The 16,392-nt window shown below is 37.5% G+C and overlaps 1 protein-coding gene across 3 annotated transcripts in view; it reads left to right on the top strand.

Moving 5' to 3' along the window:
* Positions 1-16,392, top strand: part of LOC111861216 (reticulon-4-interacting protein 1 homolog, mitochondrial) — a 60,740-nt gene that overhangs the window by 28,358 nt on the left and 15,990 nt on the right. For all 3 annotated transcript variants that reach the window (XM_023845607.2, XM_023845609.2, XM_023845608.2), the window contains exons 7-9: positions 2,077-2,262; positions 6,694-6,868; positions 14,636-14,817. In XM_023845607.2, the coding sequence (XP_023701375.1) occupies positions 2,077-2,262; positions 6,694-6,868; positions 14,636-14,817 (543 nt within the window). The remainder of the gene's footprint in view (positions 1-2,076; positions 2,263-6,693; positions 6,869-14,635; positions 14,818-16,392) is intronic.

Here is a 16,392-nt window from a genome sequence, read left to right as displayed (position 1 = left end):
CTACATACAGATGCCTTTTATGTTTACAAGATATTCTTATTCCTTGTGTAATCCAGTGGTTTGTTACTCTACTTACGCTTTTATTCAGCATATGAAAACTGGCTTCAAACATATTTAGAAAAATATGTGAAAAAGAGTTAAACTTATAATTTGTATCCTTATTTTTGAAAACAGGTTCCCACATTTCATTTTCTAATAGATGCTGAAATTGAGCAATGGTTTCGCTATTTATTTTTCTGGTTCTCTGTTTCAAGGGTGTTGAATTTACTTCCGCAATAATATCATTTACTGTAAGAAATTGAGCATCATTGTCAGAGAGGCCATTGACTAGAGGAGATGTACAAGGAGAGCTTAACCTTGCATTATCTATAAAGATATCAGTGGCTGTGCTTGAAGAATTTTGAACTCTTGTGAAATTCACTGTGTGTGTGTGACAGATTGTATGTCCTTTAAAGAGTTTACTTCTTTTTTCTGCTTTCATTTAAATAGTTTATGTTTATGTCTCCACAGATTATAAACTCAGACTTTGGATTGTACAGATATTTTAAAGTTGCATGTAGTCTCCTTAGAAATTCATTAACCTCACCTGAAGGATCTCTGTACATGCTTAATATAATTAGGTGAGATGTTAGTTACTGGCTGTATTGCACAGATTTCAAAGTCTTGCTCCCATACAATGATGAGAAATATCAATTTTACTGAAATGTAGATCTGTCTTAAAAATACACACTCCTCCCCGTCACCACAGCTGGCAGAGAAGGAAAGGCAGGAACCCATGCAGTGACCTTTTAGTGAAAATGCAATGCCCTAACAAAATTGACAAATTTCCTGCATATATAAAGCAGTGAAATATGCAGCAAGAGTTGATCTGTCATTCTGCATACAAATCTTCATATTAGAGTGACTGTTTCTTACCAAAACAAAAGCATATTAACAGATAATGATATGTGGCTTTAAAATAGCTAATTAAACACATAGTTGTGTCATGTTGCCATGAAAAAGTGAAATTTTGTATAGAACTGACACAGAAGTTTGGGATTTAGACAAACATAACATGTTATGGAAAAGTACTGTCTTCTGGGATGTGCTGCTACGCAGTCTGCTAGAGGTTTACTAATCATCTGGGTTGAAGGACAAGCCAAGTAATGAAGCAGCAAACAGAGTAAACTGAGTGTGGAAAATAGTATGAATATAGGCTACTTTTTCCATGCTTGGCCTGCATTGCTTACTTCACTTACCCTCCAACCCTGCAGATGAAGGCCACACGTCCCTCTAAAATTTCTCCCGCATCACAGAAGATAGTACTGTTTGTAGCACCGCAATGAAAATGACAGATGTCTCAACATTTTTCATCATTAATTAAAAGGAAAAAATACATTTTATAGATGTAAAATCATACCAGGCATGCTCTGTCTTCGCTCGCTCGGAAGCCGGGATCGTGGGTTTGAATCCCACTCAGGGCATGGATGTTTGTGTGTGTTTTTCTGTGTTTGTGTACAGGTAGAGGCCTTGCGACAAACTGATCACCTGCCCAAGGAGTCCTACCGTATGTCTAAGATCTAGTAAAACCGATGTGAAACGGAGAGTTTCATGGAGGTAGGCCTAGACCCAAATGAGGGCTGTAGCGCCAATGAAAAAAAAAATCATACCAGGCAGCGAAGCTTTATTGACCATTAACACTTTTATGGTAGTGAATATATTAATGAATGTAGCTGCCAGAACTACAAATGCAACAAGGAAATTCATTTTACCGACAAGATCATTGTATTTATAGGAATTTTATTATTACAGAACTTTCATAATTGGATATGAAGGGTCTGTATAAGAAATGTTCTCCTGAGACCCATGGCTGTTTTCTTTTAACAGAGATTCATCTATAGAGAGATTTTAATGTGTATGCATGTGTGAATTAAAGAATCTAAAATTATTAATGATTATGCCACATACTTTTTTGGGGGGGGCTTCATTAGCCAATATGCACCAACAGTGCTGTTCATCATACGGTGCTTAGTCCCACAATAAGGAGGAGCCCTGTAAAAGGACACATGGTTCAGCTTCGTTTTCTGTCATTTGTAGGATCCTGGTTCACATGGGTTGCAGTCCTGTTGGTTGTATACTCATCCAGTTGGCTCGGTTATGGGGAGCTCATGTCACTGCTGTCACAACCTTAAGAGGAACTCCTGTCATCCAGGCACTAGGTGCCCATGATGTAGTTGTATGTGAGAAAGCAGATATTCAGAATCAACTGGCTTCACGAGAGGGGTATAAAAAAAATTGTTTTGTGTTTAGGATTTTAACACATTCGCTGCAAACAAAGTTTTCATTATACGAGGGTAAGTCAATAAGTAACTTACATATGGATATAGAACTTAAACAAATAAGAGTACTGATTTGAAAAATGCTTTTATTTCTCACCAAAATCTCCCTGTACATTGAGGCACTTGTCCCATTGTTTCACAAGCCCCTGATAATCAGCAGCATAAAATCCTTTGGACTGCTGTCAGAACCAGGCGTGTTCACATGGCATGGCCTATCTCATAATGCATGACAGGTTAGGTTTTCACAAAGTCTGCACAATGGGTGCCGCTCATGCTGACCCCACAACACGAAATGCAAAGAATGGGTCTGGCATTACAGCATCTCAATCGCTACCACGATGAAGGACACGATATGCTAGCCCGAATTGTCACATGTGATGAGTCTTGGGTTCACCATTACGAGCCCAAGACAAAGTGTACATCAATGCAGTGGAAACATCATGTGTCGCCTGCCAAAAAGAGTCTAAGGTGGCACCATCCTCCAGGAAAGTGATGCTCACAGTCTTCTGGGATCACGAAGGCATACTGCTCAGCGCATTCCAGCCTCAAGGCGACGCAGGATGTTTCCACTGCATTGACGCATGCTTTGTCTCAGGCTGGTAATGGTAAACCCAAGACTCATCACCTGTGACAATTTGGGCTAGCATATCATGTCCTTCATCAAGGTAGCAATTGAGATGCTGTAATGCCAGACCAATTCCTTGCATTTTGTGTTGTGGGGTCAGCATGAGCGGCACCCAGTGTGCACAGACTTTTTGAAAACCTAACCTGTCATGCATTATGAGTTAGGCCATGCCATGTGAACAGGCCTGGTTCCGACAGCAGCCCCAAGAATTTTATGGTGCTGGTTTTCAGGGGCTTGTGAAACGATGGGACAAGTGCCTCAATGAACAGGGAGATTATGTTGAGAAATAAAAGCATTTTTCAAATCAGTACTCTTGTTTGTTTAAGTTCTATATCCATTTGTAACTTAATTATTGACTTACCTATGTATATCTGGTTATCAAAATATTTTGTAATCTTTCCAACAAATGTCATGCAATTGCCATAAATCCTTCATAGACCATCTTAAAAGTTTTAAGGTCTAAGTACATTTTTGGACATATCTTTCTGATTATTGGCCTGAAAGAAAATGGTCTTGAATAAAAGTTTATATATCAATAAAATGCATATGCTATTTCATATACAGTGTTTCCACAAAATTGACTGATTGTGAAAACATCGATAATAAAAATAACAATACGTGGTAAATGTGTACCATTGGAAGTGTTGTCAAAGGTAATATTCCCCTGCCGTCCAATGGATGTCCACCACATTTACAACATGCAGCCTCCTGTTCCATTACAGATGTAAAGCATAAGTGAAACGTTTTTGATTACCACAGGGGTGCATTTGCCATGAAATACGGCTGAGTGATTTCTTGTTTTTACATGTGCAGGCAAAGTTCAGTCAATATAATGACAAGCTATGGGCTGGATGGCTGAGGAATCAGTTTGATTCATGGCAGGGGCAAGAGATTTTAACCTTCTTCACAGCATCCAGACCAGTTCTTCCTTCCCTCCCTCCCTCCCTCCCGCCCACCCTTCTTTCTTGTTTTTAAATATACTATTTAGGCTTTCATTTTGGATTCTTCCTCAGAATTTAAGATTATTCACATGCAGTGAAAATTAACTTGAGAATTTTTGCATTTCTTGGATTCTCTGCCTTCAATACACTACATATTACACTCATATATATGCCTAATTCAGATCTCTGCTGGGATACCAATAATCCTGGCCAGAGTGCTCTCTGGTTTTCCACAGTCTCTCCATTTGTTAACCTTCAAAAAGTCATACTGAATGACATCTGCACTTGAAAGATTTTCATGATGACTTAAGATTCAGACAGTCAATCTCTCTGTGCAGTTGCTTCTAAAAAGACCATACTGAATAAAATCTGTGGTTGACGGAGCTTCATTAAGTGACCTATGTCTCAATCAGTCAGTCTGCAAGATCTCCAGAGTTGTTTCTTTGCATGAGATATTCCAATTAGTGTTGTCTCCTCCATGCTCATTGCATGTCCTGCCCACTTCATCCTGTTTTAATGAATATTCCTGACAGTAATCTATGTGGAATACAAATGATGACACTCATAAGTACTCAGTTTTCTCAGTGCCTTGTTATTTCATCTCCAGATCTGTTCCCAAACATTAATTTCTTTATCTTTCCTCAAGTGAGAGACAGTTTTACGCCCTTAAAAATAGTTAGGAGATCACAGGCATAATGTAAAATACATGTAGAATGGTGACTCATGTCGATTCTAATCTCCTTTCATTCATACTCCATTTCTAGTTTTCTCACCATTGGTTCTTTAAAACTAAATGAAGAATATCTTATGCAATAATGTTGTCCATATGTGACCTAGTATTGGTGCCTAAACTGTTGGATAGATTTTTATGAAATTGAATATGGGAGACTATCACTGAACGTTTTAGGTTCCTTCCATTGTTGGTTCAAATTTGACAAAAAGAATGGACACTTCATGAGGTGTTATCGGAAAGATCCCGGACAAGATCAAAAAAGAAATGCTGGCTTAACTTACTCAATTTTGACTGTCATCTTCTTCAAAATATTCTCCTTGTGAACGTATACAGCAATCCCATCGTTTTTTCCACAGTCAAAAAGCACCGCAGAAGTCATTTTCCTTAATGCTGTTGAGCACCACTTACGATTCCCTTTCGATGTCAGGCACTGTTTCAAAACATCCCTTCAGTTTAATTTTCAATTTGGGAAACAAATCAATATCACAGGGGGCTAAGTCTGGTGAGTATGGAGGATGGGGAATAATAACCGTGTTGTTGTTAGTCATAGACTCTGTGATTTTTAGGGACGTGTGGGCAGGTTGTATTGTCGTGATGAAGGAGCCATCTGTGGTTGCGCCAAAGTTCCTGTCTTTCGTCACACATTTTCTCTCAAGATTCTCAAAATGTCACAGCATGAGTAAAAGTCAGAGTTGACCGTAGTGTTAGGAGAAACAAATTCACAGTGAACATCCCCTTCATGTCGAAAAAAAAAAAACAATGAGCATGCTCTTTGCTGAACTTTGGACCTGCCACACATTTTTTGCTCTTGGTGATTGTGGGCTCTTCTACTGTGATGATTGTTGCTTTGTTTCTAGATCATGACCATATATCCAACTTTCATCACCTGTTATGATCCTAGAGTTGGGTCCTCATTAGCCTTCTCTCATAGCTCAAGACACACATTTATGTGCCACTGCTTTTTACCAAAAAACTTTGCCGCAATACAGTCCATGTTCAAATTTCTTGTTAAGATCTCCTGGCAAACTCCATAACCAATTCCAACAGTGTCTGTGAGCTCATGGATTGTTCAGCATTGGTTTCATGGTTGAGTTCTTTAATTTTTTCAACATTTTCTGTCGTTTGCTGGTGCTTGGTCACCCTGAAAGTTCAACCATCCTTGAAACGTGAATGCCATTCAGAAACTACTGTCGGGCTTAAAGAATGTTCTCCAAAAGCCTCACAAAGCATTTCAAGGGTTTCGGTAGAGGAATTACTGAGCTTCACACAAAACGTGATGCAGACACATTGCTCAATTTTGCCATGCATCACAGACAAAATGAAACACAAAGTCAAGAAAGCACTCATGTAAAAACAATGCATGTTCACAGTGCAGTGTCACATGGCAGACTGATACAATAGGCTTGCAGAAGTGTGACCTTGGCCTCCCCTCTCTTCTTCTTTCATTGATACAGTTACAACAGTAACAGTGAGGGAACTTTCTTCCTACATGAAATCCACATACACCTTGAACAAAAATTGTGCATAACTCTCCAAATATTTATTGCATCAGCAAATATTTCAAATAGAAGTTGCAAAGATAAATGAAGTGCATATTTTATGCTCATTGCACTTTTGTAACTCTTTCTGATTATGAAATAGTTGAGCAAAAGAAAAAATTTCCACCATGTCATCTAATAACTTTAGAATCACTGAACTAATTTTGGTAATGTTTCATGTTGGAGGTCGTTGCACTAATTTATCAAAGGTCATGTCCATCTTTGACCTAGTATCAGCACCTAAGCTGTTGCGAACAGATACTTGTTTAAATTCAGTACTTCAGTAATTCACTAAAAGTTGTCGTGCATTTCAGACTTGCAGTCATATTGACCCATAATAGAGTACATCTTATTTAAGGCCATAAATGAACTGTTCATGTATATTGTAAAGTGTTACATTACATTTTATAAGCATACCATAAGTAAACTTAATAAACTGCAAAGTATGTCATTGTGAATGTTGTGTATATCATTATGGAATATTTGCATGACCAATCTTGTATATATTTGTCTCATATCATAAATATGTTGCTTTCAGGTTTGACGTTATTTTCAACACAGAAGGATCTGTTGCATATCAGCCTTGCCTCAAGTTCTGTAAACCTGGAGGATTTGTTGTATCAACAGAAACATCAGAACTTGCATCTGACTCTTATGGGTTCCTCTTTAGATCAATCTATGCCTTTTGGATTCGAATCAGGTGTCTAATACAGGTAAATATGTTCAAGAATGATTTCCAAAATATTCAGTACTGAAACTAGTGCATCTCGAACGCACATGTGTTTGTCAACGGGGTATAGCTCCAGCCACACGTGGTCCCACTAGTGAAAAGGAAGTTGTGTTGTGCAGTTGTTGGAAATGGGTCTCTCGACGGAGGATAAAGCATTCATAGTTGAATATTATTTCCGCTCATACGTAAGTGGACGCCAGGAACTCGCTTCCTTGGTTTTGAGTGGTCAGATGTTATCGTCCAGAAACCGCTACATAGTACATGTGTGACGATATGGTGTGCCGTCTCAGCACACGGTATATTAGGCCCCTATTTCATTGAGGATGAGGAAAGCAGTGCTCTTACCGTCACCCAAGAATGGTACAGGGACATGGTGATTGGACCATTTCTTCAGGATTTGAGAAGGTTCTGTTGTGCAAGGGGCCTTCACATGAATAGACAGTGGTATCAACAGGATGGCTTTTCATTTCAATACTGTAAATTTTGGTGCATGCTGTAATAGTTGTTGGTACAACAGAATCAAAAGCTGCTGTAAATGTTACTGGTACATACCACTGTGAATATTCTTTCAAGACAGTTCTTATAGACAACACTGGAAAACACTTGAATCTGTTATTTGTGAACAGCTTAAGTTATGAATCTTAAAGTTTCAGTATATAAGGGAATTATCTGGATGGAAGTAGGAATTTAAAAAAATTGTAAAATTTCAGAAAGTCATCTGATAATGTGCAGTAAAAAAATCAAATGTTTATCATTAGCTGTCAGTTACAAATAATTTTAAATGTGCCTTCTTATGTTGTTTCTGACACATACTGTTATCTGAGAAACCAAATTTAAGTTCTTTTGTGGTGCTAGGCCTTAAAAATGCATAGAATATTTCATTTATAGACAGTTATGTTTATTAAATGTTATTACAGACTTATAATGTGGCTGCTATGTTCTCATTCATCCACCATCAACACTGTTTCTCTCTCTTTCCTGTCACATATAGGTTAACAATCACAATAGGCTAAGACCTACATGCATTTCTGTGTATACCTTAAGCATAATTTGTTAAAAATGTATCAGAGTGATAAATTTTTCAAACAGAAGTTGTAGATAGATATGAAACATTTTACATTCAGTACATATTTTCCACAAATCTTAAGGTTTTCAAGATAATTTAACAAATTGGATGCTACGTGTACATTTTCATATTTCTATATTCAATGGTCACCATGATCTCATGCTTCAGAAGTTGAATTATCCATTTTTTTAATTATTCATGTGTCTTTGGCCTTTCGTTGACATGGATAATCAGATATATACTGTAATTGGGTTCCCCCGACCAATTCGCATTCTACTAAATGCTTCATTTCTCTTCCTTGTCATTCAACTCTTGTACAATGGACCAACAAGATCAGTCTCCCCTCACCCCTAGAATAATAATAATAATAATAATAATAATAATAAAAGAAACCTTTGTCTGAATGAGGAAATGCATAAAGGTTTTTTCTAGCACTCTAAGGCTGACAACCTTACTGCCATCTTTGAGCCGATTGTCTAGATAATGTGGGACCCTCAACGTCTCACAACCCTATGGGCCTTCATGGCCTGTTACAGGGATAGCTTTACTTACTTTACTTTACTCTTCAGAGATTCAAGATTGTGTTCTTATAATAATGTGACCATTATCATTTAAGGTCAGTAGTACAGGTTGTCTGGAAACTCACTCTGGGGTTTTATGAGGGCTGTTGAGAAAGTAACCTCTTTATTTTAGGCAACTAATTTAGGAGCAGGGGAGAGCTTGCGCATGCAAGGTAGCATCATGTGACTCATTGCCTTGTAAACCATCATATAACTGGTTACCTAATTTTTGTTCTTGTCTCTAGAGAGTGAGTTATAATACATTCTGTGATTGATAATGTCACCAGATATAAAATTCATGCAATCATCCATTTTCTTCATGTTAAAAACATGAATCTATGTAAATCCATCCTGAATTATGCACAGTTTACAGCCAAAATGTAATGAGTGAAAGAACTGTAACACAATGGTGTAGAATGTCCAGAGATGGGTGAACAGATGTTCACAATGAATAACGAGGTGGCTGACCGGCCATCTGTAATGAGTGATCTTGTTCAAAGTATTGACCAAATAATTTGTGAAAAATGGTGCTTAATAATTACAGAACTTTTGTATGAATTTTCACAAATTTAAAGGACTGTTCTCTATGATATTATCACAGGCTAGGCTATCATCTCAAGTTTTGTGCAAGATGGGTTCCAGAAATGCTCACGGGTGCACAGAAAATGCAGAGAATAGCTTCAGTTTTGACATTTTTAGAGTGATACCACAAAGATGGTGATGAATTTTTCAACCATATTGTTCAAGGTGATGGAACCTGGGTTTCGTTTTTGACTGCTGAAACCAAGGAGCAGTCAAAGCAGTGGATGCACACACATTCACCAGACAAGCTGAAAAAGTTTTATCGTGGAATACACGCCACAAGGGCAGCCAGCACATAGGGCTGACAACCTTACTGCCATCTGTGAGCCGATTGTCTAGAGAAAATGAGGGAGCCTTGACTTCTCACAACCCTATTGGCCTTTGCGGCCTGTTACATGGACAGCTTTTTTTTTTTTTACCACAAAGTGATTTTCAAGACTCTTTATTACTTGAATCAAGAATGCAACAGGAAAGGAAACTTTCATAAAAGAAGTTGCAGTCAGTGTTATGTAGTCTTTAATATTGTATGTTCAATCAGTTTTTAGAATTTTTAGGGCTCAGAAATATCTGTCACAGACTCTGTTTCATATAGTTAAGTTATGTAATTGTAGAGTTTTACATCACTAACTCTTAATGGCTTACAGATGGCAGTAGAGCAGTTCGATAAAAATACTGTAAAGACTAGAGTTTATAGTCTAATTTGAACAAGGCAAATTATGATTACTAGATCCCAGGAAGGTAAGGAGGCTGAAAAAGAGATGAGAGATGGATGATACATGGTCAAGTTGAAATAAACTATTGAGGAATGCCTTTAGAAAAAACAGGTGGATGAGGAAAGCAAAAGAGAATGAGATGGGATATGTGCATATAACAACATATGAGATGCAGTTAGATGTTTCATCTGTGAAGTTAATTAATGACAGGGCTTTGCTCTCATGGTAACCCCAGTGTACTCTCACCAATGGAGTAGGAGACAAATGCATTTGAGTCTTCATGTAAAGTGTCCATTATTTCAGTCCAGTTTTAACCAGTACTAAATTACATTGAGAGAGTTTACTAAAACTCCTCAATATAAACTGTCACAAAAATCCATCCAGTGGGAGCCAAGTTGGTTCATATGGACAGACAGAGAAACATGATGAAGCTTGTAGGTGCTTCTCACAGTTCTTGTGAATGTGCCTAAAATCATGGATATCAGTAGTCAGACTCTGACATCTGCTAATAAACTAGTATCAAGTCCAGGGAAATTTTAATAGGAAATTGTTAAAAACAAACTCCTTCAAACATACTGAACCTTGATACCTTGAAAATTTTGGAAAGGTAGCTACATTTATACTAATATGTGGTGCAATCCAAAAGTTCCCGAAATATATTAATAAAAACTATTACATCTTACCTGAATCTTATTCTGCACCATCACCTTCAAAGTAGTCCCCTTGGGAGCGCAGCGATCCCAGCATTTCTGTCACTTCTGAAATGCATCCTGGAAGTCTTTCTTTGTTAGGGTGTTTAGTACCGTCTGCGTTTCTGCTTGAATTTCCTCAACTGTATCAAATCTTCGCCCCTTCAACTTGATTTTCATCTTGGGGAAGAGAAAGAAGTTGCATGGAGCTAAGTCTGGCAAGTAGAGTGGGTGAGGAACAACTGCCATCTAGTTTTTAGCCAAAAATTCTTGCACAATGTAAGCTGTATGCAGTCATGCGTTGTCTTGGTGGAGTACCCAGTCGTTCGTGTACCACTGCTCCGGACGTTTTCTCCTCATGTCCTCCCCCAAACGCCTTAGAACATCGCGATAGAACTCTTTATTGACTGTCTGACCAGGAGGGACAAACTCCTTATGAACAATCCCATCAGTATCAAAAAAACAGATCAACATGGACTTAATGTTGCTCTTGACTTGTCGAGCTTTTTTGAGCTGAGTTGAAGAAGGGCTCTTCCATTGCAACAATTGCTGCTTACCTTCGAAAGAAAGTTTGGATCCTCTCGAAGCTGCTGTTGAAGTTCCCTGCAGACTCCCAAGCGATGCTGCTTCTGTTCATTTTGCAGCAGTTGTGGCACAAAGTTTGCTGCAATCCTCCTCATGTTCCGTTCCTCTGACAAAATTCGTTGACATGTACCATAACTTAGTCTCAAGGTGTTACAGAGGTCTTGGTTTGTCAGTCTACAATCTTGCAGAATCAGATCCCTAACTTTCGCGACATTTTCTAGTGTGGTGCCAGTTGAAGGCTGTCCCGAACGATCATCATCATCATCAGTCGATGTTCAGCCATTTTTGAAATGCTTATATCAGTCGTACGTTTGTGTCTGGCCTAAACTATTGTCACCAAAAGTTTGCTTCAACATTTAGTGCGTTTCTGCAGCGGTTTTCCCAAGTTTAAAACAAAACTTTATACAGACACGCTGCTCTCTCAGGTCAGCCATCGCAAAACAACAAACTCACAGAAAACAACAATGGAATACGTTCACCAACAATAAACCCAGCCACTCAACTCAACTCCGCTTGCCACACTGATTCAAGAAGGGTGTGTGGGGAGACACCTAGTGGTATTTCGATGTACTCATACCATTCGCGCGCAAAATTCGAATTTCAGAAACTTTTGAATTGCACCGCATATTTTAAACTTGACAGAACAGCAATATGATGCTGCCTACTACAGTTCCCATCTCCAGCTACAGTTTTCACAGATAATATATATTAAATCACAGTTTCACTGAATATGCATATCAGTGATGGAAACTTATTTTTGGAAAAGTTGAAGACTGCAGTTTTGATCAAAGCATGGAATCCTTTCTCACTGCCAGATGGCTTTGGCAAAGGTCGTTCATTCATTCATTCATTCATTCATTTCCTTATTTTCCATATATCCATATAGGTAACAAACCTAGGATGTGGAAATGGTCCCTTTGAAATTAGATATATCAAGATACATATACAAAATTATGAGTCACATAATTAAAATCACTTACATTAATAGATTAACATAAATAATAATATAAAGTAAAAAATTGAATAAGATAATTTAAAAATAACTTACTATAAAACCTGAATTAATAGTTTTATTTAAATTACCTATCTTAACTGAATTAAATACATTACAAATTTACACACTTATGACCAGTTATGTTGATAACATTCATTCATGAAATAAAAAGAATGATGATATAAAAACCTCTTCAATGCAGATTTAAAACTTCTGACATTAGTAGCCAACATTTTTATTGTTTGAGGAATATGATTAAAAACTTCAATACCTGATATGTATGCACCTTTTTTGTATTTTGTTAGGTTAACTGCAGGTAAATATATATTATTGAGGGCTCTAGTTTTGTATTTGTGAATCTCATTGTTAAAATTAAATGTTTATTATTAATTGTGCATAAATTAATGAATATACGTACTGAGAGTAGAACGTCATTATTTCCAAATTCTTAAAAATGTCCCTACAAGACTCTCTTGGTCTAGAATTCGTTATAATTCTAATAACTTTCCTTTGCAATATAAAAACACGTTACCAGTGTATAAAGAGCGTTCGCGAAGCAACGGATTGCCGAACACTTGAGATCGAACCTTGGCAAATGGTGTCTTGTATCCGGTCCACAGAACACCTACATAAGCCGAGAACGACAGAGCTAATTAGCCTTCATACAAGCCAGTTGAAAGATAGCCACCGCAGAATAGTTGAAGTGTTAACTTGTATGGTGTGTAAGATTGAGTGTCAAATAAAAATTCGCTGGATCTGAGACCCATGTGAATTTTTTTGTCACGTGACATACCCAACACATGACAATATTTTATTTTCTCAATGCGTAACATGCAATGATAGTTTTAGTAATAACAAAATCAGTATGCTGTTTCCATGAATAATTAATCCCAGAAATTTTGTCTCAATCACATTTGTTAAATTTATCTGATCATAGTTAATTTGAGTAGTGATATTATAATAATTGATATGTCAAAATTCGGCCTACTGAGTCTTATTAAAATTCAAGGTAAGCAAATTAGCATTAAACCATGTATTTATATCTTTGAAAGATTTATTAAAATTTATTTCAAAGTTTAACTTATTAGTGTCAGTTACTATAATACTGGTGTCATCTGCAAATAATACCATATTATTTATTATTTTAGGTAAATCATTAATATAAAGCAGAAAAAACAACGGACCAAGACTCGAGCCCTGTGGAACACCGCATTTAATTGTTTCCCATTTGGATGAGTTGTTACTCTCAATTCTATTACCCAATACAACTCTTTGATATCTACCTGTCAAATAAGATCCAATAAGTGTTTTGAATTTTCATTTAAATCCACAGAATTCCAATTTATCCAATAATATTTTATGGTTAACACGATCAAACACCTTTTGTAAATGCAAAGATTGCAATGCTGGCTGAAGCATTGATGCTGCCCTCATTGCTGCAGTTTTCTCTTGAGGCCACAGTCAGGATACTCACAGAAGCCCTAGGCTTTTCGTATATACAGGCACTTACTAAGGTACTGATGTGCACATTAAGACATAGGAAACAAAAAAGAAGGTAAAACTATCCCTATTAACAGACCATGAAGGCCCATAGAGGTATGAGAGGTTGAGGCTCCCACATTTTCTAGACAGTCGGCTCACAGATAGCAGTAAGGTTGTCAGCCTTACACGCCAGCTGCCCTTCACCCCCAGGAAGATTCCAGGTACTCATTTCTGGTAGAGGCTGAGTCAACCCCAGGGACATAGTGCAGCTGGAAGGATTAGGTCAATTGAAGAAAATCCAATGACATCAGGAATCAAACCCACAACCTCCCAGCTTGAAGCATAGTGCCTCAACCAACTACGCTACCTTGTACTCCTGTATAGGAGACTATATATGAAATAAAAATTTGGGATTAGAATCATCATGTATAAGATAGTAAAGTACTTTATTTAAAGTTAAGTGTAAATTGGAAGGTAAGGGACACAGGATCAAAATTTCAAATGATGAGAATAAGTACATCAGAATTTGGTAATATAAACTGAGAGTAATTGTATACTGTCTAAATTAGTCCAGAGTAGATATACTTGTAAACTCATGTGAAGATTATGCAGCGTACAAATCTTCTGGCTTGAAATGAATGCCATGTAGTTCAGACAGCCTGACATTCCTCCATGAACTCTCCCTGAACTCATAAGACTGTCCTCTTCACCGACACTGCCATGAAAATCTCAAATCCAGCATATGACACTATGCAGGTAGTTACCAATGTTTCATAGGAACCTGAGCCTAAGTGTGTTGAACTAAATGGGACATGGGGAAAATTATGTAGTGAGTAACTTCATGCTTTATCTCTTGTCCTGTTATAGTTAGGTACTTTAAATCAGTGATGCTGTATTGGAAAAGGAATGGATGAAGCCAGCAGCACAAAATGTAGATACAAAAGTCTCAATGAAACAGGCCAGCTTGGTGCCTATGACAAATGGGTGAACAGTGGTAATTATTGATATAGGTATGTGCATCTTATAATCCAGGAAATATGATAGTTACGTAGTAATCTCATGTGTTACTGACTGTTTAGGATCCCTTTCTTTGGGAGGCAGAAAAAATGGGCCCAGCTGTACTAGATCAGTTGGCTCAACTTTTAGAGGATGGAAGCTTGCAACCTGTTGTGGATAAAATGTTTGCACCACAGGATGCCGAACTTGCTTTTCAGCATGCAGATTCATCTGAAGCCATTGGCAAAACTATTATCAGATTCAGGTGAGAAAATACTTGCATATATACTTAAACATCACTATGCATGTTCAACAGATAATGGCTGCTAACACTTTATCTTTGTTAGAATTTAATGTACAAAAGATAATTTGGTATACATGCAAGCTGCAAGTGTTTACTTCTTGGGAGGAAATAAATTACTCCCATGCAAGATCTAAAGTTGTCACTGTGAATAAATTAACTAAAAATCCTATTGAATAGTCAACTGCATCATGGTTGAACTAAAAATCAACTTTTTGGAGATAGAGCAAGGCTTTGGAATATTGGTTTTTAGCTAAACCATGGCACAACTTATTGCTCAAGAAGATTTTAGTGAATTTCTTCCAGCTTTATTTCAGTGTGATATGCAAGTCCATAATTTAAAATCTCTCCTTCTTCTCTTACTTTATTAATTTACTTCAGTCCATCACTACATAAGGTATTCCAGTGTTTTGTGCCATACATATTGAAGGTTATGTATGGAAACGGTGGCAGAAACAAGAATAAACAATATATGTGAGTGATACAGATACACTGAAATTTCCATTTACGGTTTCTTTGGGGAGCAATGGATTTCAACACTAAACTGAGAAAAATCTTAAATGGAGGAAATTTAACATGGAGATTATTGACTTGGGATCAATAAAACTTGGGGTTACATTGAGGAGCATTAAATGGGAGTTCCACTGTGTGTCATGCCTGTGGGCAGCGGCCAACTTCTTCCAGAACCCACCATCGCCCTGGGTACATTTCTTTGGCTGTTGGTGGTGCCCTACAGCTGATGCTGATCCCCATATTGGTCCCTCAGTGCTCCAAGTTTCCACTGCAGCTTCTTCTTTAGGGTCTTCCTGATGCTCTGCTATGGCGTCCAACTTTTCTCGACTGGCCTCCATCCCTTCTTGGCAGGCCATTGTCTCTTTTTGCCACGCCATTTCTTCTAGCCAGGCATCCATCTTGGCTTGGTTGGCTTTCATTTCTTCTTGATTTGAGTCCATCTTTTCTGATATGGCATTCAATTCAGCCAGCTGGTATGCCAGTAATTGTTCCATCTTCATAGTGTAGCGATATAATTACATAATGCAATCTTCAGTCCAGTAATCTATCAGTCCAATCCCATATCTGACACCAGCTGTCACATGATTTTAGTGACTATATGGTGTTTGATTCATAATTGGATTTACTTAACACTTACAGAATGTAACTACAAATAACTGTGACAGTCTATGACTATGACAGACAGTACATGGAAACATAAAACATATTTGCAGAGCTGTTACTTAGCAACAGCTGTTGTATATTTGCTTATTTCACAGCCATGCCTAGCAATGGGTCTACATGCCAGAATATAGTGTTCAAAAAGGAGATGTAATGTTGAACAAAAATTATTCATATAATACTTCTGTATAGCATTCTGCAGGGATGTCTCACAGGAAGTATCCTGACAGTACCGTGCTGTATATATAAAACAACAGACAATATCATAACAAAATTATGTGTACATTCTACAGGATCAGTGCTGGACAGAATATCTAAAAAAAGACATGTACTGATGACAGCAGTACTCAGTTTGAAGCAAGCCCA

This window comes from Cryptotermes secundus, unplaced genomic scaffold (genome assembly GCF_002891405.2).
Source record: "Cryptotermes secundus unplaced genomic scaffold, Csec_1.0 scaffold1799, whole genome shotgun sequence".
In the NCBI taxonomy this organism is placed as follows: domain Eukaryota; kingdom Metazoa; phylum Arthropoda; class Insecta; order Blattodea; family Kalotermitidae; genus Cryptotermes; species Cryptotermes secundus.
This window is presented reverse-complemented; position numbering and strand designations above follow the sequence as displayed.